The sequence below is a fragment of the Rhinopithecus roxellana genome, chromosome 8 (assembly GCF_007565055.1).
Source record: "Rhinopithecus roxellana isolate Shanxi Qingling chromosome 8, ASM756505v1, whole genome shotgun sequence".
Taxonomy (NCBI): Eukaryota; Metazoa; Chordata; class Mammalia; order Primates; family Cercopithecidae; genus Rhinopithecus; species Rhinopithecus roxellana.
The window spans coordinates 15768369-15789789 of NC_044556.1; the positions used below are offsets into that span (position 1 = coordinate 15768369).

Here is a 21421-nt window from a genome sequence, read left to right on the forward strand (position 1 = left end):
CAGCTAATTTTATTTTAGTTTAGTTTAGTTTTTATAGAGATGGGGTCTTACTATCTTGTCCAGGCTTTTACAGTTAATTTTAGTAAACATCACCATAGTCCACATGTAGAACATTTTCATCACTCCAGAAAGCTCCTTCCCCTCCACTGGCAGTCACCTGCTGTTCCCACATCCAGGTATCCACTGATCCATCTTCTGCTTCTGTAGATGTGACTTTTCTGGACATGAAACACATCCTATTTTGTCTTCAATAACTTTACTTGTATTTTACCCATATGCATGTGGCGTCGTGTTGATTTAAAACACATAGGAAATGTGTTGATCTCCTGGGTATGGGGGAAATGTAACAAATACATACCAGGGAATGGGCCCCCTGGGAGTGCTAGGGGTGGGGCACAGCCTGCCAGAGGGAAAGGGTTTTGGTCACCATGACCTTCCATGCAGACCCTCCTGAGCTCTTCAGGCCTCAGGACCCTCCAAGACCAGAGCATTCCCCAGGGCCCAGCTGAGGTTGGTGCCTTTGCTGAGGTCACCCAAATTGCAAGACAGAGTTGCTCCACCACATGTGGTCATACTTCCTGCCCCTCAATCCGGACACGTGAGTAATTTCTGTCCCTTTCCCCCCTCACAGGGACTTCCTTCCCCGTGGTTCAGGCATCGTCACCCGGCGGCCTCTCATTCTGCAGCTCATCTTCTCAAAAACAGGTAAGGTGGGGTGGCCTGAAGTTCAGCAGGAAGTAGATGTGGATGAGTGGTGGCCAGGAGGAACTAGGGGCGGAGGGTGGAACTTGGGTCCTGGCCTGTCGTTGGACATTGAATTCACATGTTCCACATGTGTGAGGAAGTTGAAAAACAGCTCAGTGAACACTTACACACCCACACTGCAAGCCCTCAGCTGTGACCAGAATGCCATGCCAGGTGCCATGTGTGCTTTCTTTCTTTCTTTTTTTTTTTTTTTTTTTTTTTTTTAAAGACAGAGTCTTACTCTGTCGCCCAGGCTGGAGTACAGTGATGCGATCTTGGCTCACTGCAACCTCCGCCTCCTGGGTTCCAGCGATTCTCCCGCCTCAGCCTCCCAAGTAGCTGGGATTACAGGTGTCTGCCACGACGACTGGCTAATTTTTTTGTATTTTTAGTAGAGACAGTTTCACCCTGTTGGCCAGGCTGGTCTTGAACTCCTGACCTCAAGTGATCCTCCCACCTCGGCCTCCCAAAGTGCTGGCATTACAGGCGTGAGCCACCGCACCGGCCCCATGTGTGCTTTCCGTATGTCATAGATAAACCGATTTTGCTGAACCCTTTCAAAGTCAGTAGCAGACATGGTGACACATCCGTCCTTCACGCCCCAGTGCACCTCCCCGTGCAATGAAGACACCTGTCTACACAGTCCCAGAATCATGCCCCAGAGAAGGAGTCATTCCTGCATGTCATCCACGTCCCAGTCCCTACTCAGCATGTCACCAGTTGTCCCCCAGATATCTGGCTGGTGTTATAGCTGCTCTGCTCAATCCCATCCTATACTCTTTTGTTATCTCTTCTTCTCTTTTCACTAAAGCAGCCTCCCCATAAACACTCTTTTTGTTTTGTTTTGTTTTAAAGAGACAGCGTCTCACTCTGTTCCCCAGGCTGTGCAGTGGTGTAGTCATAGCTCACTGCAGCCTCGACTCCTGGGCCCAAGCAATCCTCCCGCCTCAGCCTCTTGGGTAGCTAGGACTACAGGTGCACACACCACTATACCCAGCTGATTTTTTTTTTTTTGTAGAGATGAGCGTCTCAGTATGTTACCCAGGCAGGTCTTGAACTCCTGGCCTCAAGCAGTCGTCCTGCCTGAGCCTCCCACAGTGCTGGGATTATAGGCATGAACCATCGTGCCAGCCCTCCACCACTGCTTTTTATTTTTTATTTCATGTATTTATTTATTCATTTATTTTGAGACGAAGTCTCGCTCTGTCACCAGGCTGGAATGCAGTGGCGTGATCTCGGCTCACTGCAACCTCTGCCTCCTGTGTTCAAGCGATTCTCCTGCCTCAGCCTCCTGAGTAGCTGGGACTACAGGTGCATGCCACCATGTCCGGCTAATTTTTGTATTTTTAGTAAAGATGGGGTTTCACCATGTTGGTCATGCTGGTCTCGATCTCTTGACCTCGTGATCCGCCCGCCTGGGCCTCCCAAAGTGTTGGGATTATAGGCGTGAGCCACCGCGCCCGGCCACCATTGCTTTTTAATCAGACTGACTTTAGGGAGACCACCGCGCCCGGCCACCATTGCTTTTTAATCAGACTGACTTTTAGGGAGACCCAGCCTGTTGAATATAGTATGACCTATGTGTGGATTTTTTCCTGTTCTTTCCCTCCCTGGTCTCAGTGTATTTCTATTCTTCCTACCTGAGGCTGACATGAGGTGGGTGTATATCCCAGCTGGAATCCCCCTCCGGCCTCCTTGAGAAGGATCTTGGGCCAGAGTGTTGGGCGTTCAACACTCAAGTTTGTGTTAATGTCTCCTTGCGGCCCTTTTAAACACTCTCACACTGGGAAGGCAGCTGACACACACACACCCATTCTACAGAAGGGGAAACTGAGGTTTAACCAGGTTGCCTGCCTTTCCAGCGGGCCCCAGATCTGGGACCTGCATCCAGGCACATCTGACCTCAATGCTGGCTCTCAGCTTGGCCTCCCAAGTCTCCTCACTTTCATCCTCTGGCCCCGCCCAACTTGGCGAGAAGGCGTAGCTCCAGTGAGAGACAGCAGCCGATTGGCCCGCCACCTCCTCTTTATGAGCTCTGCCATTTTGTACACCACTGATGGGCCAATGGGCTGCCACCTCTGGGTTCAGGCGTCCAATCAGCTGTGCCAGGAATGGGCAACCCCAGAGTCTTGAAAGTCACCGTGGAGGTCAGTCTTGGTAGTTTTCTGTTTCCCATTGAGCAGGATGGGGGTCAGATGTGCAAACTGCATTTTTATGTTATGTTATGTTATGTTATATATATTTTTTTGAGACGGAGTCTCACTCTGTCATCCAAGCTGGAGTACAGTGGCGGGTGATCTTGGCTCACTGCAACCTCCGCCTTCCAGGTTCAAGCGATTCTTGTGCCTCAGCCTCCTGAGCAGCTGGGACTACAGGCACAAGCTACCACACCCAGCTAATTTTTTGTGTTTTTAGTAGAGACGGAGTTTCACCATGTTGGCCAGGCTGGTCTGGAACTCCTCAGCTCAAGTGATCTGCCTGCCTCGGCCTCCCAAAGTGCTGGGATTATAGGCGTGAGCCACCAGGCCCGGCTGCAAACTGCATTTTTAATGAGTCCCTGGTGATGCTGCTAGTTCCTGGCCACACCACTGGGAGAGCCTGCCCTGCTTGGTTTAGGCTTGGAGCGGAGACTGCCCAGGTTCCCAACCCGGCTCCTAGGGAGGGACCGCCACTGTGTTTCCTGTCTGGACAGTGACGACAATAACACCACCTTGTTAACCTTGAAGAACACGTTATTTAATACATGTCAGGGCGGAGGGGAGAGAAGCAGGCAGAGAGCCTTGGCCAGGAGGGAGCACAGAGCGCACACCTGCCCAGTGCCTGACCCAGATGAACGATGATGGGTTCCTGATGTCTGTCCCCACCTTACAGAGGAGGGAGCCGAAGCTTCCTGACCACTTGCCTTAGGGCACATGGGAACATTGTCTTTAAAACCCACCCTTAAGCCAACTCTTGGGGGAATGTGGCCTTAGGCCAAGGTGTGACTTGACCAGATCCCTGTGGCTGTTGGTGGAAAAGGGACCACAGGGGCCAGTGCTGAGGCCCGCCCTGTAGGAGGCAGGAGTAGGTCCTGGAAGGGGTGGGGGCAGATGGGGGATGGGTGTGGCAGCTGTGGTAGAGGTGGATACATAGTTGCATCCTGTTGGGCTGATTCAAAAGAGAGTTCCAGGGGTGTCCCACATGGGCGGGGCTCTTTCCTTCCTCCCAGCTTGCACCCCTCAGCCCCGCCTGATCATGGCATTTTCAGTCTCTCCGTTTTTTTTCTGTTTGTTTGTTTGTTTTTTGAGACAAGGTTCTGCTCTGTGGCCCACGCTGGGGTGCAGTGGCATGATCTTGGCTCACTGCAGCCTCTACCTCCCAGGTTCAAGCAATTCTTCTTCCTTAGCCTCCCAAATAGCTGGGACTATAGGCGCATGCCACCCAGCCTGGCTAATTTTTGTATTTTTAGTAGAGACGGGGTTTTACCACATTGGCCAGGCTGGTCTTGAACTCCTGGCCTCAAGTGATCTGCCCACCTTGACCTCCCAAAGGGCTGAGATTGCAGGCATGAGCTACTGCGCCTGGCAGATTTTTAAATTGAGATGAAGTCTTGCTATATTGACCAGGCTGGTCTTGAACTCCTGGGCTCAAGCGATCCTCCCATCTCAGCCTCCCAAAATGCTGGGATGACAAGGGTGAGCCCCTGCACCCGGCCAGGCTCCAGTCTCTTATTGCTCCAAGTAGGTGCCCACTCAGTGCTGGGCCGTAGCTGATCTCCAGGGAGGCAGTGTGAGCACCTGGCATGGTCCCAGCCCCCAAGCCCCAGCCTGGGAGTGTCTGTTGGATTCACCTTGGGATTGGGGACCCAGAGAGAACATTCTAGGTAGGGAAACAGCATTAGCAAAGCGGTGAGGGGAGGCAGTGAGGCTGGGGAGGGGCCAGAAGGCAGGAGGGACTGGGACTGGCAGGCATGTTGAAGATTTGGGCAGTGGGAGCTGGGGTGGCATGCATGATGTGGGGAGACCACTGGCCGCCATGTTCAGGAGGGACAGTCAGGGACCAGAATGCAAACAGGGAGTGGGGGATAGGGAGTGGCAGGGAGGCTGGCATGGCGCCAGGCAAGAGGCGATGGGGGCCTGGCCCTGGTGGTGCTGGCAGATGCCAGGCAGTCCAGACTACCTTTCAGGCGAGGCATTAAGCAGCATAGGCACCCCGGCTGGGGGAGGTGGGTGGGAGGTAGAACGCCCTACTAACAGGAGAGGAAAATAAATACATTGCGGGCATTGGTGATTGCTGGGCTGGCGGGGCCTTGTGGGGTATACACCAGACCATGTGGCTCCCAGGGATTGGAAGCTGGCTCTCTGTGACCAAACTCAGAGCCAGGCTGCCACCCTTTACTGGCCCGGGACTTGGTAAAGTGACTTCCCTTTCTGTGCCTTGGTGGCTTCATCTATAAAATGGGGGTGATGGTGGCACTGCCGTCATGGCCATGGCACCCCATTGGCTGTGGTATGGCTGTCTCTTTGTGAGGCCTCATGTCCAAAGACAGGGCCCCCGTGGCGCGGCCCGTGTTCCCCTCTGGTTCCCGCGATGCCCGGTGTGGCCCAGCTTGCCCTCATTCCAACCGTCCCCAGTGAACCATAACTTCTAGCCATAGAAGTTTAAACATTACTAAGACCATAGCCACCAGGAAGTTTGGTGGCCCATGGGTGAACCCTGCCCTCATTGGGAAGCAGCCCTGTAAACTCTAGGTGCCTGGGACTGTTCCTGTGTGGAATGTGCACAGTGAGGCCCTGTGAGCCACACCTCCCACCGCCCTTGGCCTTGAACTGGCCTTTAGTGTGCTCACAGGAACCAGGGAAGAGACGTCAGAACCTGGCTCCAGGGCTTCCCACTGGCCTCAGAAGCAAATCGAGCCTCCTTCTCAAGGCCTTGTGGCCCTTGCCAGTCTCTGGGACCTCACCTCCTCCTGGTCCCCAGCCACTGACCCCATCCATCTCCCTCCGGATTCTCAGACCCAGCTTGCTGGTTCCCACTGCTGGGCCTCTGTGCTCACTGTGCTGCCCGCCAGGAACGCCCTGTCCCCTACGTGCCAGTGTCTCTGCTGCTCACCCCCACCTGGTCACTTGCCGCCTTCCTTCCCCAGCAGCACGAGTTATCCTGTTCTTGTTTTTTCTTAATGGTCTCTCTCTGTGCCAGCACACAAGGGCAGGCATGCCGATCGACTCTGCCCAGCACAGGACCTGGCGCCGAGCAGGTGCTCCGCAGGCACGGGCTGAGTGAGTGAGCGAGCTCGAAGGGCTGGTGCTGTGTCCCTTTTTGCCTAGTGGGTGGGAAGTGATGGGGGTTACTCTTCCAAGCTCCTTCCGTGGTGAGTCCGACCCATCACTCTGCCATTCCATCTGCAGCCTTGTATCTGGAGAGTAAATCAAGCTGGTGTGTGTCAGGCTGTGGGCTGGCTGGGATGCCTGCTCAGGCTGTCACCTTCCCAGTGACAATGTGTCCTGGACCGAGAGATGTTTGCGTATTGTCTCGGATTAGAGAGAGCTCGAGGGTTAAATGGGAATGGGAAGTGCTGTGTGGTGGGCCCACTTCTTGATCTGCTGAAGGCTCTGGAAGTCCTGCATGACTGGATCCTGCCTGCTGCCGTGGTAGCTAGGGTCTCCTGATGGTGGCTGATTCCCAAGTTGTTCCTCCCGGTCATGCCTGCCAACGCCAGGTTTGGGAAAGGCAAATCTCCTCTCCTTGCCTTCAGGGCCAGCCTGGTCATTGTGTTCTTTGCTGGGGGAACGGTGAGAAGATCAGGGCAGAGCCCCAGTGTGCAAAGCACTGGGACCCTAGCCCAGTCCCTGCAGGTTCCCTGAGACTAACCTCTGAGCCGCCTGTGTGCTCCCGCTGGGATTTGATCGCAGTTGTATGGGAGCCCCAGCACTGGGTTCTGTGTCATTGCATTTTGGGGAAACTGAGGTGCCGAGAGAAGGGGAGGAACCCGGAGCTGGGTGTCGCTGGGCTGTGAAGCCACGAGGCACCCCGAAAAGTCTCCTCCCTCGCTCCCTCTCCTGACCTCCCCAAACCCTGCTGTCTTGTCTGTCGGGTTGAAGGCAGGTCTTCCCAGCCAGACCTGGGCGTTTCAAAATTCTTAAGCAGTGCCAGCGGGCACGTGACCGCTGTGCTTTGAAGACAGGGAGGGCCATCCTCTGACCAAGGGCCATCGGTCACTCTGGGGCTCCACAAGCGCCTTTGAAACAGGAGGCTCCAAAGACCTCCAGGGTCACCAGGCCAGAGGTGACTGTGGCCTCTGGCAAGGGGCTGCTTCTTCATGTCCCAGGCCCCCTGACCCTGAGAACGTGGCAGCTTACACTTGTGGCTCCCTTGACACCTTCTCAAAGGGCCTGAGGTGCAGGGGATTGACTCTTTAGCACAGTGGGGCCCCAGTTGGGGGTTCCTGGGAGTGATGTCCTTCTAGGTTAGAGCGCAGATCCTTTTTTCACGGATTTTAGTTAAGCAGCTGCTGTATACAAGATGCTAGGGGGACCTGTGGTTCACACGAAGTCCTTGCTGTCTCAGCTCCAGCTTCAGTAGGGGACACAGGCTTGGAGGGAGGCAGAACCTCTCTCTGGAAAAACCCCTAAGTACAACCAGTGGGCCCATAGTTAGGAGGCCCTGCGGTGGGCGAGGATGGCTGACTCCCTGGCCTTGGCAATGTGATTGCAGGACGACTGCCCCGTTTAATCATTTATTCCCGCTGTGCACCAGGCTGGGTCCCTCGGAGTCCCCAGGGCCTGATCCCATGCCAGCTGTGAACCTCTCAGAGGGGGTCCGGGCTGAACCTCCTCCCAGGGAGCCCTCCTGGCTCAGGGTGCCGGGTGACAGTGGGGGTGTGTGTGGAGCTGTCAAAATGCTTTGCAGTTTGCTGAGGAACTGGAGGAACAAGCTTTGGTATGGAAATGCCCTGTCTGAGGAGGGTGGCTGTGGGGTGCAGCTTGATGGCAGCGACCGGGACAGGCAGAGCCAGGGGTGGTTCAGTGACTTGGTGGCTGGGCCTTGGTTGCCGTGGACGAGTTGACAGGGAACTCAGTGTTAAGGCCTCTGACTGATTCTTTGGGCCAGTGGATTGTTAAAAAAAAAAACAAAACAAAACATCTCATCTCTAGCACTTGAGCGCATGCAGCGCACCAGAGCCCCGGGCTAGGCCCTCCGCTCTATTTCTCTTTTTGTCGTTGTTTTGAGACAGGATCTCCGGTCTGTCTTTGTCATCCAGGCTGGAGTGCAGTGGTGTGATCACAGCTCACTGCAGCTTCAACCTCCTGGGCTCAAGCAATCCTCCCACCTCAGCCACCCATGTAGCTGGAACTACAGGTTTGCACCACCACGCCCAGCTAATTTCTAAATTTTTTTGTAGATGTAGGATCTTGCTGTGTTGCCCAGGCTGGCCTCCAATGATTCTCCTACTTTAGCCTCCCAAAGTGCTGGAGTTACAGGCATGGGCCACTGCGCTTGGCCTGGTGGAAGCTTTTAAACTTCTATTGGGCTGGGCATGATGGCTCACGCCTGTAATCCCAGCACTTTGGGAGGCCGGGGTAGGCGGATCATCTGAGGTCTGGAGTTCGGGACCAGCCTGGCCAACATGGTGAAACCTTGTCTTTACTAAAAATATACAAATTAGTCGGGAGTGGTGGCATGTGCCTATAATCCCAGTTACTTGAGAGGCCGAGGTACGAGAATAACTTGAACCTGGGAGGCAGAGGTTGCAGTGAGCCGAGATTGCACCACTGCACTCCAGCTTCGGTGACAGAGTAAGACTCAGTCTCAAAACAAACAAACAGACAAAAAACCTCTGTTGACCTAGCGTTCAGCATTTACTTCCACCGTGCCAAGGAGCCCTGTGAAGACAGGCAGGCAGCTGGGGTGGACCTGGTCGGTGCCTGGGCCTTTTTCTCTAGTGTGGTTCTGTTGCTCACTGACCCACTAGGGAAGAAACCCCGGTTTTCTGGCACCGGCTGTCCATATCCTCGCCCACATGGAGGGGTTGGCCGACAGCAGAAGGATCTAGGAGGAGAGATCACAAAGAACAGCCCCTGCCTTCTCTGATCCCCTGTTGGTTCCCAGCCTGCATGTGACAACCGGGGAAGGTGCCGTGCTCCAAAGCCCAGCGTGTGGGTTTGGTCACCTGGTTCCAGCCCCATCTCATGGCTGCCGCTGACTACACAGACTTGGGTCAGGCAGGTGGTCCTTCCCGGGCTTGTTTCCTGGTCCCTGCACTGGGGGATGGCCTGAGGTTCCAGGGGAACCTTTTGCAGGTCAGACACCTAGATTTAGCTTGCTGGGGGGAGGGAGAGGTTGTCAATGCCCCCTGAAGCCTGTGGCAGCTGGGCAGGCAGAACATCCATTTTCCCACCTAACATACATGACTGTGCCCTTGGGGACACAGCAATGACCAAGGCAGATGGTGTCCCTTCCCTGGTGGCATGGACATTCAAGGCAAAGCTCTCTATATTAGACTTCTTGCCCTGTGTCAGATGGTAGTAAGTGTTATGGGGGAACGAAGGCAGGGGAGGAGGGAGCTGGGTGGAGCAGGTGCTGTGGGGAGAGAGACCTGCAAGAGGTGGAGATCCTGTGTGACTTGAGAGAGTAGCTTGCCCTCTCTGGGCTCCTGCCTGTATGTGCTGGGGGAAGGATGGCGCCCACTGCCCCTGGTGCTCTCTTTGCCGCATCATTCCTTGGGGCCTTCTGCCCACCAGCTGCTCAGACCGTACCTGTGCTGGCTCTGCTCTTCCTGTGCAGGTGTTGATTCTGAGTCCTCGTACAGCCTGTTATGATGTACATTTTATAGATCAGTAGACTGAGACCTGGGCAGGCCCTCTGACTACAGACTGAGCTCATTACTGCACACAGCGTGCTGCCCCCACATGCTGGGCTCTGGGGTGCTGCAGCCGCAGGTCCTGGTCCCATCAATACAATCCAAAGTGAGCTGGCTCTGATGAGGAAGAGACCAAGATGTCCCACTCAGGGAGGTCTTCCCGGGAGAGGTGGTAGCCAGGCAGGCCCAGGAGTAGGAAGAGGTGGGGCTGGGCTTTGTAGACACCGCACTTGGCGGTGCAGAGGCCTGCTGGGGAGAGGGCCTGTGTCCTTGCCACCAGCCCATCTTCCATGCCATGTGCCCCTGCACTCTTTGAAAGGAGATGGTCTCTTTCGGGGCTAAGCTGGGGTCCTGGAGCCAGAAGAGAACTGAGATTTGCTGTGGGGGGTTGGGAGCTGTTCCATTTTTAGTGTCTGCTACAGGAAGAGCGGCCGAGTGTTTCCCCTTGTCCCTGCAGAAGGCTGGAGTGTAACTGTCCTTGGGAACTGGGTCAGCTGATAGCAGGGCTGGGGGTGGGGGTGGGGATCCTGAATCTTCCAGCAGACGTCCTCATTGCCCCTGATCTGGGTGGCCAGTGTCTGTGTTGGACACGGTCCTCAGTCATCGAAGCCCACTGAGTCTCCGCCTGACCCTGCAGAGACGTTCAGAGAGGTGAAGATACTTCTGGTGGCCTCACAAAGGCTGTCTGGCTTGGGAGCCCCTACCTGGAGTCAGAATTTCTGAGTTCCAAGTCCCAGCTCCATCACAGACCTTGGCCCAAGGCCTTTAACCTCTCCGGGCCTGTTTCCTCATCTTTGAAATGGGGATCTTAGAGATGCCTACCTGTCAGGGGACTTGTGAGGTGCTATGGGACCACACGCAGGGCCTGGTCAGGGCACCGTAGTTTCTTTGGTAGCCATGATGGAACGGTGAATCTCCTCACACTCTTCTTTCTGCCTTGAAGATTCTAGACCTGGCTGGGCGTTCATCTCCCTTTTTGCCTTTGCTTGAGGCAGTTTATGGCATGGCTGTGTTGTTCATGTTGCCAGGTCTCCTCCTGGTGGACGTTGACACCATTTTCGTTTTTTTACTGTTAAAAACGACAGGGCAGTGCACATCTTTGCATCTCTGCGGTGGGTCAGGTCTCTGACCTCTTTGGCAGTGTGACTTATTACCCCTTTCTTTTTTTCTTTTTCTCTTTGAGACAGTGTCTTGCTCTGTCGCCCAGGCTGGAATGCAGTGGTGCGGTCATAAATCATAGCTCACTGCAACCTCCAGCTCCTGGGCTCAAACGATCCTCCCACCTCAGCCTCATATTAGTCCATTTTCACGCTGCTGATAAAGACATATTTGAGACTGGGCAATTTACAAAATAAAGAGGTTTAGTGGAGTTACAGTTCCACACAGCTGGACTGGGGAAGCCTCACGATCATGGTGGAAGGCAAGGAGGAGCAAGTCACGTCTTATATGGATGGCAGCAGACAGAGAGTGAGAGCTTCTGCAGGGAAACTCCCATTTTTAAAACCATCAGATCTCGTGAGACTTATGTGCTCTCACTAGAATAGCACAGGAAAGCCCCGCCCCCATGATTCAGTAATCTCTTGCTGGGTCCCTCCCACAACACCAGAGAATTATGGGAGCTACAAGATGAGATTTGGGTGGTGACACAGAGCCAGACCATATCAGCCTCCCACATAGCTGGAAATACAGGTGCACACCAACATGCCTGGCTAATTTTTTACATTTTTGTAGAGACGGGGTCTCACTGTGTCACCCAGGCCGGTCTTGAACTCCTGGACTCAAGTGATCCACCCTCCTCGGCCTCCCACAGTGCTGGAGAATAGGCGTGAGCCACTGTGCCCAGCCGTTTCCTCCTTATTTTTAGCATCACTACAGTAGCTGTGATCTCTGAGCTTTGGGGATTTCCCCTCCCCAACATTTTATTCTGAAAATTTGAACATCTGGAAACGTCAAGGCTTTGTACAGTGGACACCTGTGTGCTTGGCAGCCACCTTCCGTGATGAACATGCTTTATATTTGCTTTGTCCTGAATCTGTGATTCGGGACTGGATTTCTCTGGTTTCCTGGTGAGGCCCACACTGCTTGTCAGTTACTTATCTTGTTCCCATTCATCTCAGTCTCGCTGTGGCTTTCAGTTACCCCCAGGTCTTACTCAGGGTTATGCCCAGAAAGCATTTCTCCTGGGGAGTTTGTATCTAGGTAGGGGCCCTCTTGAATAGCCAGTGGGAGAAGGAAAGACTCAAGACCAGCTCTGAGGAGTCGGCGGGGGTGCCCCTTCCCTATACCTTGTTGGGCTCCTTGGGGAAGAAGGAGAAGTGAGTGCCATGGGAAATACCCCTGGGGATTTTGTGGAGCTGGAATGTGCTGGTGGACCATGATCCCACAAGGACTTAGGCATCGAACTCCCTTGACTGGGACCCACAGCAAGGGAGGCCCTGTAGCATCACCTTCATCAAATGGACTCACCCTCTCTGGGTGATGTATCCTGGCACTTCCTCTTCTGTTCATCAGTCAATCAACAAATAAATGGCTGGGCCTGGTGGCACAGGCCTGTAATCCCAGTGCTTTAGGAGGCTGAGGCAGGGGGATTGCTTGAGCCCAGGAGTTCAAGGCTGCAGCGATCTGTGATCACACCACTGCACGCCAGCCTGGGTGACACAGTGAGATCCTGCCTGTAAAAAACAAAACAAAGAAACCAAAGAAACTTTGGTCATTGGTCATGTCTACCTGTTGATTTTTTTTTTTTTCTGGGGATTCATAATATGTCATGATGTATATTAGTAGTTTGCAAAGTGCCACATGGGAATGTAATCTTCAGGATCTGGAAAGGGGCTTAGTCTGTTCAGTATGTAGGAACCCCTGCCTGCCCCAAGACACTTGTCATGAGAATGAATCTCTCACTCCTAAATTCCTAGAGTGACAATGACTGGGTCATTATTTTCTTTTTTATTTTATTTTATTTTATTGGTTTTTGTTTGTTTGTTTGTTTGTTTGAGACGGAGTCTCGCTCTGTCACCCAGGCTGGAGTGCAGTGGCGCGATCTCGGCTCACTGCAACCTCCACCTCCCGGGTTCAAGCAATTATCCTGCCTCAGCCTCCTGAGTAGGTGGGACTACAGGCATGTGCCACCACGCCCCGCTAATTTTTTTTTATTTTTAGTAGAGGCGGGGTTTCACCATATTAGCCAGGATGGTCTGAGTCTCCTGACCACGTGATCTGCCCGCTTCCGCCTCCCAAAGTGCTGGGATTACAGGCGTGAGCCACCTCGCCCAGCCTGGGTCATTACTTTCATTCAACAAAGCATTCTCCCCGCCGCCCATGCGTGCCCTGCCCAGAGCTCTTTCTCATTTTCAGCATCTCTCTTCCCTTTCCAGAATATGCCGAGTTTTTGCACTGCAAGTCCAAAAAGTTTACAGATTTTGATGAAGTCCGGCAGGAGATTGAAGCAGAGACCGACAGGGTCACGGGGACCAACAAAGGCATCTCCCCAGTGCCCATCAACCTTCGAGTCTACTCACCACACGGTAGGCAGCACGGGTGGGGACCCATCACTGACCGTTTCTGGTCGTTCATATTGCCCATTCACAAACAGTTGATATTCACATGCACATAGCCCACTGCTCTGTATCTTCCCACTTGTGCTAGGTATGTAGTACCCAGACCTCTGTCTCAGCGTGAAGAAAGAGCATGCCAGGAAGTTGGTAGTGGTGGGTGATTGCAGCTGTTTCCCCCTTTTACCAAGGGCAGCCACCACTTGCCTCAAGGCAGCCAGATCTCCTGCTGCCTCAAGAGAGGCCAGAACCAGACTTCTGTAAAATATCCTGATTTTTTTTTTTTTTTTTTTTTTTTTTTTTTGAGACGGAGTCTAGCTCTGTCGCCCAGGCTGGAGTGCAGTGGCCGGATCTCAGCTCACTGCAAGCTCCGCCTCCCGAGTTCAGGCCATTCTCCTGCCTCAGCCTCCCGAGTAGCTGGGACTACAGGCGCCCGCCACCTCGCCCGGCTAGTTTTTTGTATTTGTTTTTTTAGTAGAGATGGGGTTTCACTGTGTTAGCCAGGATGGTCTCGATCTCCTGACCTCGTGATCCGCCCGTCTCGGCCTCCCAAAGTGCTGGGATTACAGGCTTGAGCCACCGCGCCCAGCCTCTTTTTTTTTTTTTCTTTTGAGACAGATGTTGCTCTGTTGCCCAGGCCGGGGTGCGGTGGCGTGATCTCTGTTTGCTGCAACTTCCGCCTCCCAGGTTCAAGCAATTCTTGTGCCTCAGCCTCCCAAGTAGCTGGGATTACAGGCATGCGTCATTACACCCAGCTAATTTTTTTTTTTTTTTTTGAGATGGAGTCTCGCTCTGTTGCCCAGACTGGATGGAGTACAGTGGCATGATCTTGGCTCACTGCAGCCCCTGCCTCCCGGGTTCAAGCTACTCTCCTGCCTCAGCCTCCCAAATAGCTGGGACTAGAGGTGACTGCCACCACTCCTGGCTAATTTTTTATATTTTTAGTAGAGATGGGATTTCACCATATTGGCCAGGCTTGTCTCGAACTCCTGACCTTGTGATCTGCCTACCTTGGCCTCCCAAAATGCTGGCATTGTAGACGTGAGCCACCGCATCCGGCCAAGTTTTTTTTTTTTTTTGAGACAGAGTCTCACTCTGTTGCCCAGGCTGGAGTGTAGTGGTGCAATGTCCGCTCAGTGCAACCTTTACCTCCCAGGTTCAAGTGATTCTCTGGCCTCAGCCTCCCGAGTAGCTGGGATTACGAATGTGTACCTCCCTGCCTCGCTAATTTTTTTTTCTTTTTGGATTTTTAGTAGACACGGGGTTTCACCATGTTGCCCAGGCTGGTCTTGAACTCCTGAGCTCAGGCAATCCACCCACCTCAGACTCCCAAAGTGCTAGGATTGCAGGCGTGAGCCACCACGCCCAGCCCACCCAGCTACTTTTTGTATTTTTAGTAGAGATGGGGTTTCGCCATGTTGGCCAGGCTGGTCTCGAACTCCCAACCTCAGGTGATCCGCCTGCATCCACCTTCCAAAGTGCTGGGATTACAGGCTTAAGCCACCTTGCCTGACCAAATATCCTGATTTTAAAACTCTGCATTCAAACAGCAGCCCCAGGCCATAGACATCCTCTGGCCCAGAGGCACAGATTGCTACCACTATGGGTTCCTTATAAGTTTTAAAGTTTGTTTTTCAATAAATGATGCCTGCATGTGGCTCAGAATTCAAAAATTACGGAAAGGTATATCGCAAAAACCTACCTTGTCAACCAATTTTCACACGTATTTTAGGTTCTTCAGATGACAATGCAAACCTGAGCTGGGTATGGTTTCGCACACCTGTCATTCAAGCTACCTGAAAGGCTGAGTCAGGAGGGTCGTGCGGGCCCAGGAGGTCGAGGTTGCAGTGAGCTATGATCACATCTGTGAATAGCTACTTCACTCCACCTGGGTAACATAGCAAGACCCTGTATCTTAAAAAAAAAAAAAAAAAGTGTAAGCAAAAAAATATGTAAGCAATTGTGATTGTATCTATGTATATATTGTGTATGTGTTTATCATTCCTTTTCCTTAAATTGTTAGCATAACATAAAAATCATTTATGCTTTTTTTGAGATGGAGTTTCACTCTTATTGCCCAGGCTGGAGTGCAATGGTGCAATCTCAGCTCACTGCAACCTCCACTTCCTGGGTTCAAGTGATTCTCCTGCCTCAGCCCCCCAAGTAGCTGGGATTACAGACATGCGCCACCACACCCAGCCAATTTTGTTTTGTTTTGTTTTGTTTTTTTGAGACAAAGTCTGGTTCTGTCGCCCAGGCTGGAGTGCAGTGGCGCGATCTCAGCTCACTGCAACCTCCGCCTCCCAGGTTCATACCATTCTCCTGCCTCAGCCTCTCGAATAGCTGCGACCCTGTAGTCCGCCATCACGCCCGGCTAATTTTTTGTATTTTTAGTAGAAACGGGGTTTCACCGTGTTCGCCAGGATGGTCTCAATCTCCTGACCTTGTGATCTGCCTGCCTTGGCCTCCCAAAGTGCTGGGATTACAGGCATGAGCCACCGCGCTCAGCCACAATTTTGTGTTTTTAGTAGAGACGGGGTTTCTCCATGTTGATCAGGCTGGTCTCGAACTCCCGACCTCAGGTGAGTTCTTGGCCTCCCAAAGTGCTGGGATTACAGGTGTGAGCCACCACGTCCAGCGTATGCTTTTTTTTTTTTTTTTTTTGTATGCCTCTCAGAATGTTTCTTTATTCTTTTTTTTTTTTTTTTTTGAGACAGAGTTTCACACTGTTGGCCAAGCTGGAGGACAGTGGTGTGATCTTGGCTCACTTCTTCTGGGCTCAGGCGATCCTCCCGCCTTAGTCTCCTGAATAGTTGGGACAACAGATGCACACCTTCATGCCAGGCTAATTTTTTACATTTTTGGTAGAGGTAGGGTTTCGCCATCTTGCCCAGGCTGGTTTCGAACTTCTGAGCTCAAGCGATCTACCCATCCCAAAGTGCTGGGATTACAGGCATGAGCCACTGTGCCTGACCTCATCCATTTGTCTTTTGTTTTTGTTTTTTTGAGACAGTCTTGCTCTGTCGCACAGGCTAGAGTGCAATGGTACGATCTCAGCTCACTGGATCCTCCACCTTCTGGGTTCAAGTGATTCTCATGCCTCAGCCTCCCAAGTAGCTGGGAGTACAGGTGTGTGTTACCACGCCCGGCTAATTTTTGTGTATTTAGTACAGATGGGGTTTTGCCATGTTGGCCAGGCTGGTCTCGAACTCCTGGCCTCAAGTGATCAACCCACCTTGGCATCCCAAAGTGCTGGGATTACAGACATGACCCACCCCAGCCAGCCTCACGTGTTTGTCCATAATGGTTCTTCGGTATTGACTGAATGGATGGGCTGAAATTTATTGAGTCCTTTAGATCTATTCCAGTCTGAACTATCCTCATTTAGAACTGCGTCATTGAAATGGAGTAGATAGAGGGTATCTGTAGGATGGGATCCTAGGAGGGGAGTTACTGGATCCAAGGTGTGGTTCAGGTGGAGTGTCAGGCGGCATCCTCAGGTCTGAGCCCTGCGCAGGAACTTTGGTAGTCAGCTGGGTGGCTGCGGGCCTGTTTGTGCCTCACCTCTCCTGGCTCTGAGTGCCTTTCCCTCTGGTTTCCCTCCCAGTGTTGAACTTGACCCTCATCGACCTCCCGGGTATCACCAAGGTGCCCGTGGGCGACCAGCCTCCAGACATCGAGTACCAGATCAAGGACATGATCCTGCAGTTCATCAGCCGGGAGAGCAGCCTCATTCTGGCCGTCACGCCCGCCAACATGGACCTGGCCAATTCCGACGCCCTCAAGCTGGCCAAGGAAGTCGATCCCCAAGGTAACCCTGAGCCCAGGGCAGCATTCCCCTCTTCCAGGTGCCTTGAGCATGGGACATGCCCAGCATCCTTGGTTTCAAGTCACTGGCGTTCTCTTCGATACATGGCCACTTTAGGAAAAGGCCTCCTGGAACACGGCACTTCCTCCGAGAACCAGCAGTGCTGGTGGGCATCCCCTGGGAAGTCACTGTGTGACAGTTGGACAGTCCTCCTTGGACATGGCAGTACCCTTGTTGCCAGGGTGGGAAGCTAGCCTAGGGCTGAAGGAAGGGTCCAGCACTCCATGGCCCAGATGCGACCTCAGGTCCCGTCTAGCTGTTACTCTGCTCCCTGAGACACGGTCCCCTCTTAGAATGGGAACTTCAGTCCTTACCCGGACAGCTGATGTGAGGACTGTTAAACGTCTGGTCTTTGCATGGTGAGATCATCTATTTCCCTTTGAGTTGATGCCCCTGGGCCCCTCTAGTCAGATCCCTCTACTGAACCCTCACTGCAGAATGTGAGCAGGAAGGGGCCCCAGGGAGGGCACAGCTGTGGCCCCCTTGATGCCCAAGTTGGCACCCACCAGAGATCTTCACTCTGGCTTCCATCTCTGTCCCCAGTGTCTCATGCACATGCCACACATAAAACACACACGGTTAGCACAGAGCCAGGCTGCAGCCCCCGTGGGAGCGGTTGACCTGCAGAGGTAAGGCTTTGCTAGGAGGACATCCTTGACTCTGGAATGACTTGTGGAGAGGTGGGATTGGATGGGATGGTTTCCAGAGTGGGATTTTAGCCATTCAGGCAAGAGGTGGCCGTGGAAACAGTCGCGTCAGACTCAAATGTGACCTTGGGACTTTGCTGCCACTTGGAGAGTCCAGCATCAAAATCTGGCCCAGGAATCATGTTTCCGTGAGGTTTCCCCAAGCCTGCAGCAGCAGAGGTTGTCCTTAATAACACAAGTGACAATAAAGGCCAGCATTTGTTGAGTATTTGCCATGTGCCAGGTTCACCCTTATGACCTCCCTGTGAGATCAGGGCTGTGAGCATCTTCATTCAACACCTGGGAAACTGGGGTCCAGGCCTGTGATGTTCTGGCTTTCCCAGGTGATGTGACCTGGAAGTTTCAGGGCCGAATGGACCCCAGGTGGCCTGCAGCTGCCGATGCTCTTTCCTGGTGGCAGCCTCTGACCTCTGACCTCTGGGCTCTTTCAGGCCTACGGACCATCGGTGTCATCACCAAGCTTGACCTGATGGACGAGGGCACCGATGCCAGGGACGTCTTGGAGAACAAGTTGCTCCCGTTGAGAAGAGGTGTGACTTTGTGGGGACTGGGGAAGCAGGAGGACGGGCGGGGTCCTTATCGTTACTGAAACCCTGGCACCTGTTCTCTGCCTGCTTGGAAGTCACTGCTTCTCCATTTCACTGTAACTCCTTTCTTTTCCCTTTGAGCATATGTATCTTTTTCTTCTGATTTGTATGCGTTCATTTTTCAAGTGCACAGTTAACACCTGCTGGTTTCTGGAACATTAGAAAACAAATGTATAGAAAGAGGAAACTAAACTCACCCGCAGCCACACTTCCTCCAGACAGCCACTCGTGAATCTTCCGCAGCTCCCAGCTCCCCAGGGTTTATAACTGTAATTAATTTTTTAAATTACTTTCTATTATAACATTTCCTTTCCTTTTCCTTTTATTTTATTTTATTTTTTTTTTGAGACGGAGTTTTTGCCTTGTCGCCCAGGCTGGAGTTCAGGGGTGCAATCTCAGCTCACTGCAACCTCCACCTCCTGAGTAGCTGGGATTACAGGTGCTCGCCACCACACCCAGCTAATTTTTGTGTTTTTAGTAGAGATGGGGTTTCGCCATGTTAGCCAAGCTGGTCTCGAACTCCTGACCTCATGTGATCCACCCACCTCGGCCTCCCAAAGTGCTGGGATTAAAGGCGTGAGCCACTGTGTCCGGCCTTGTTTTGTGTTTTTTTAAAACCATTCCTGCCCTCTGGGATCTACTCTAAGCTGCGGGCATCTCCTGCCTTTCCCTTCATGCTTAGCCACAGTCACTTAAGACCATTTCTTTTACTCCTGGGTTTTCCACCGTGATGTCTGAGATAGATGTGGGGAAAAGTTCAGACCTTGGTTACCACCATCCCCCAGCACTGCTGAGACATTGAGTGGTGAGGCGACCCCAGATCCCAGGGGAATGTGGTCAGGGCTAAATTCAAAACCCTGTTTGGCTGTGAAGATCCGGGGCTGAGAAGCGAATCTGTGGCTGGCTGAGGTTTGGGGAGGATTTGCTGGTGCTAAAGAGGAAAGCAGACCCTACCCAACCCCACACCCTACTACAGCCACCCCGACCCAGCTGCTCTTGGACACTGTTAGGCCTCCACCTTGGATCCTAAGGGGCTTTGGGGTCTGTTGGTACTAGCTGGGCTGAGGATTTGGTGATATGGGCCTCTTCCCCTTCCTCCTGACTCACTGATGTCCACGGCTGCCCGTCTCTGCCTTCCTTCCTGTTTCCAAGAATGAAGGCGCTTCCACTCTCAGCTCACTTGTAGGCCTGCTCCTGGTTTGTGACCTCAGGCTTCAGAAGCCCTCCCACTGGACCCTCTTTCCTGGTGTACTAATGACTCACAACTCCTGCTGCTTTACAGGAACCCAGGCTAGGTGTGGTGGCTCATGCCTGTAACCCCAGGATTTTGGAAAGCACAGTTGGGAGGATGGCTTGAGGCCCAGAGTTTGAGACCAGCCTGGGCAACACAGCAAGACCCCATCTCTCTCTTGAAAAATCATACAGGCTTGGCACAGTGGCTCATGCCTGTAATCCCAGCACTTTGAGAGACCAAGACAGGTGGATCACCTGAGGTCAGGAGTTTGAGACCAGCCTGACCAACATGATGAAACCCTGTCTCTACTAAAAATACAAAAAGGAATTAGCCGGGTGTGGTGGTGCACACCTGTAATCCCAGCTACTGGAGAGGCTGAGACATTGAACCTGGGAGGCGGAGGTTGTAGTGAGCTGAGATTGGGCCACTGTACTCCAGCCTGGGTGACAAAGTGAGACTCTGTCTCAAAAAAAAAAAAAAAAAAAAATCATCCATGTGTGATGGTACATGTTCCTGTACTCCCGGCTACTCAGGAGGCTGAGTCGGGAGGATGGCTTGAGCCCAGGAGTTCAAAGCTGTAGTAAGCTATGATCGTGCCACTGCAATGCAGAATGGGCAACAGGGCGAGACTCCATCTCTTAAATAAGTAAATCAACCCAAATCCAAGCCAGATGCTTTTTGCTGGCCCCTGCTGTTTCCTTCTTCGTGCTGTCACAAAGGTGATGGTGATTTTGGCTTCACAGCGATCTAGGTTCAGATCTTGGGTCTCCTGCTGTGACCTCACCTTGGCATGTCTCCATTTCCCTCCTCCCTCTTGGATCTGAGAGAGATCTGGAGAGGATGAAGAGCAGTCACATCTCACAAGACCTTACAGGATAGATGACAGGCACCTCTCCCCTTCTAAGAGAAAAGATGCACAACCCCACTGCAAAGAAAATGGAGCATAGGCCAGGCGCGGTGGCTCACGTCTGTAATTCCAGTACTTTAGGAGGCCATGGCTGGCAGATCATGAGGTCAGGAGTTCGAGACCAGCATGGCCCACATGGTGAAACCCCGTCTCTATTGAAAAAACAAAAATTAGCCGAGTGTGGTGATGCACGCCTGTAATCCCAGCTACTCAGGAGGCGGAGGTTGCAGTGAGCTAAGATTGCACCACTGCACTCCAACCTGGGCAATGAGAGTAAAACTCTGTCTCAAAAAAAAAGAAAAAAGAAAAAAACCTACGAAACAAAAACCTAGCCAGGAGTGGAATAATAGGCATTCCACTAGGATTCTTCACAACAGCATGCATTTAATTATCCAGCTCTTCTCCCCCATACGCTGAAGTGTTAACTTTCAGTTCTACCTCCTTGTCGGTGTAGTTTTGGACTTTTCTTTCGGTTCCACTGATCTCTCTGGACATGAATACCCTGATGTACCCAACTGTTTAAAATATACTTGTTTGATAGTGGATTTTAGCTGTTCCCTATTGCTCTTGTTTTTAAGATGTTATTTCTCTTTGTTCTTTTGAGACAATGCCTTGCTCTGTTTCCCAGGCTGGAGTGTAGTGGGGTGATTACAGCTTGCTGCAACCTCGAACTCCCAGGCTCAGGTGATCCTCCCGTCTCAGCCTCCCAGGTAGCTGGGACTATACACATGTGCTACCACGCCTCGCTAATTATTGTATATTTTTGTAGAGATGGGGTTTTGCCATGTTACCCAGGCTGGTCTTGAACTCTTGGGCTCAAGTGTTCCACCCACCTCAGCCTCCCGAAGTGTTGGAATTACAGGTGTGAGCCACCGCACCTGGCCTTGAGATTATTATTATTTTTTTTATTCAGAGTCTTGCTCTGTCGCCTAGGCTAGAGTACAGTTGCATGATCTTGGCTCACTGCAACCTCCACCTGCTGGG

General features: G+C 52.4%; 1 protein-coding gene across 8 annotated transcripts in view; it reads left to right on the forward strand.

Annotated features, from left to right (window-relative positions):
• DNM2 (dynamin 2) overlaps window positions 1–21421 on the forward strand; it is a 109669-nt gene that overhangs the window by 42989 nt on the left and 45259 nt on the right. For all 8 annotated transcript variants that reach the window (XM_010373746.2, XM_010373739.2, XM_010373741.2 and 5 more), the window contains exons 2-5: window positions 632–705; window positions 12958–13107; window positions 16742–16945; window positions 18141–18239. In XM_010373746.2, coding sequence (XP_010372048.1) covers window positions 632–705; window positions 12958–13107; window positions 16742–16945; window positions 18141–18239 — 527 coding nt within the window. The remainder of the gene's footprint in view (window positions 1–631; window positions 706–12957; window positions 13108–16741; window positions 16946–18140; window positions 18240–21421) is intronic.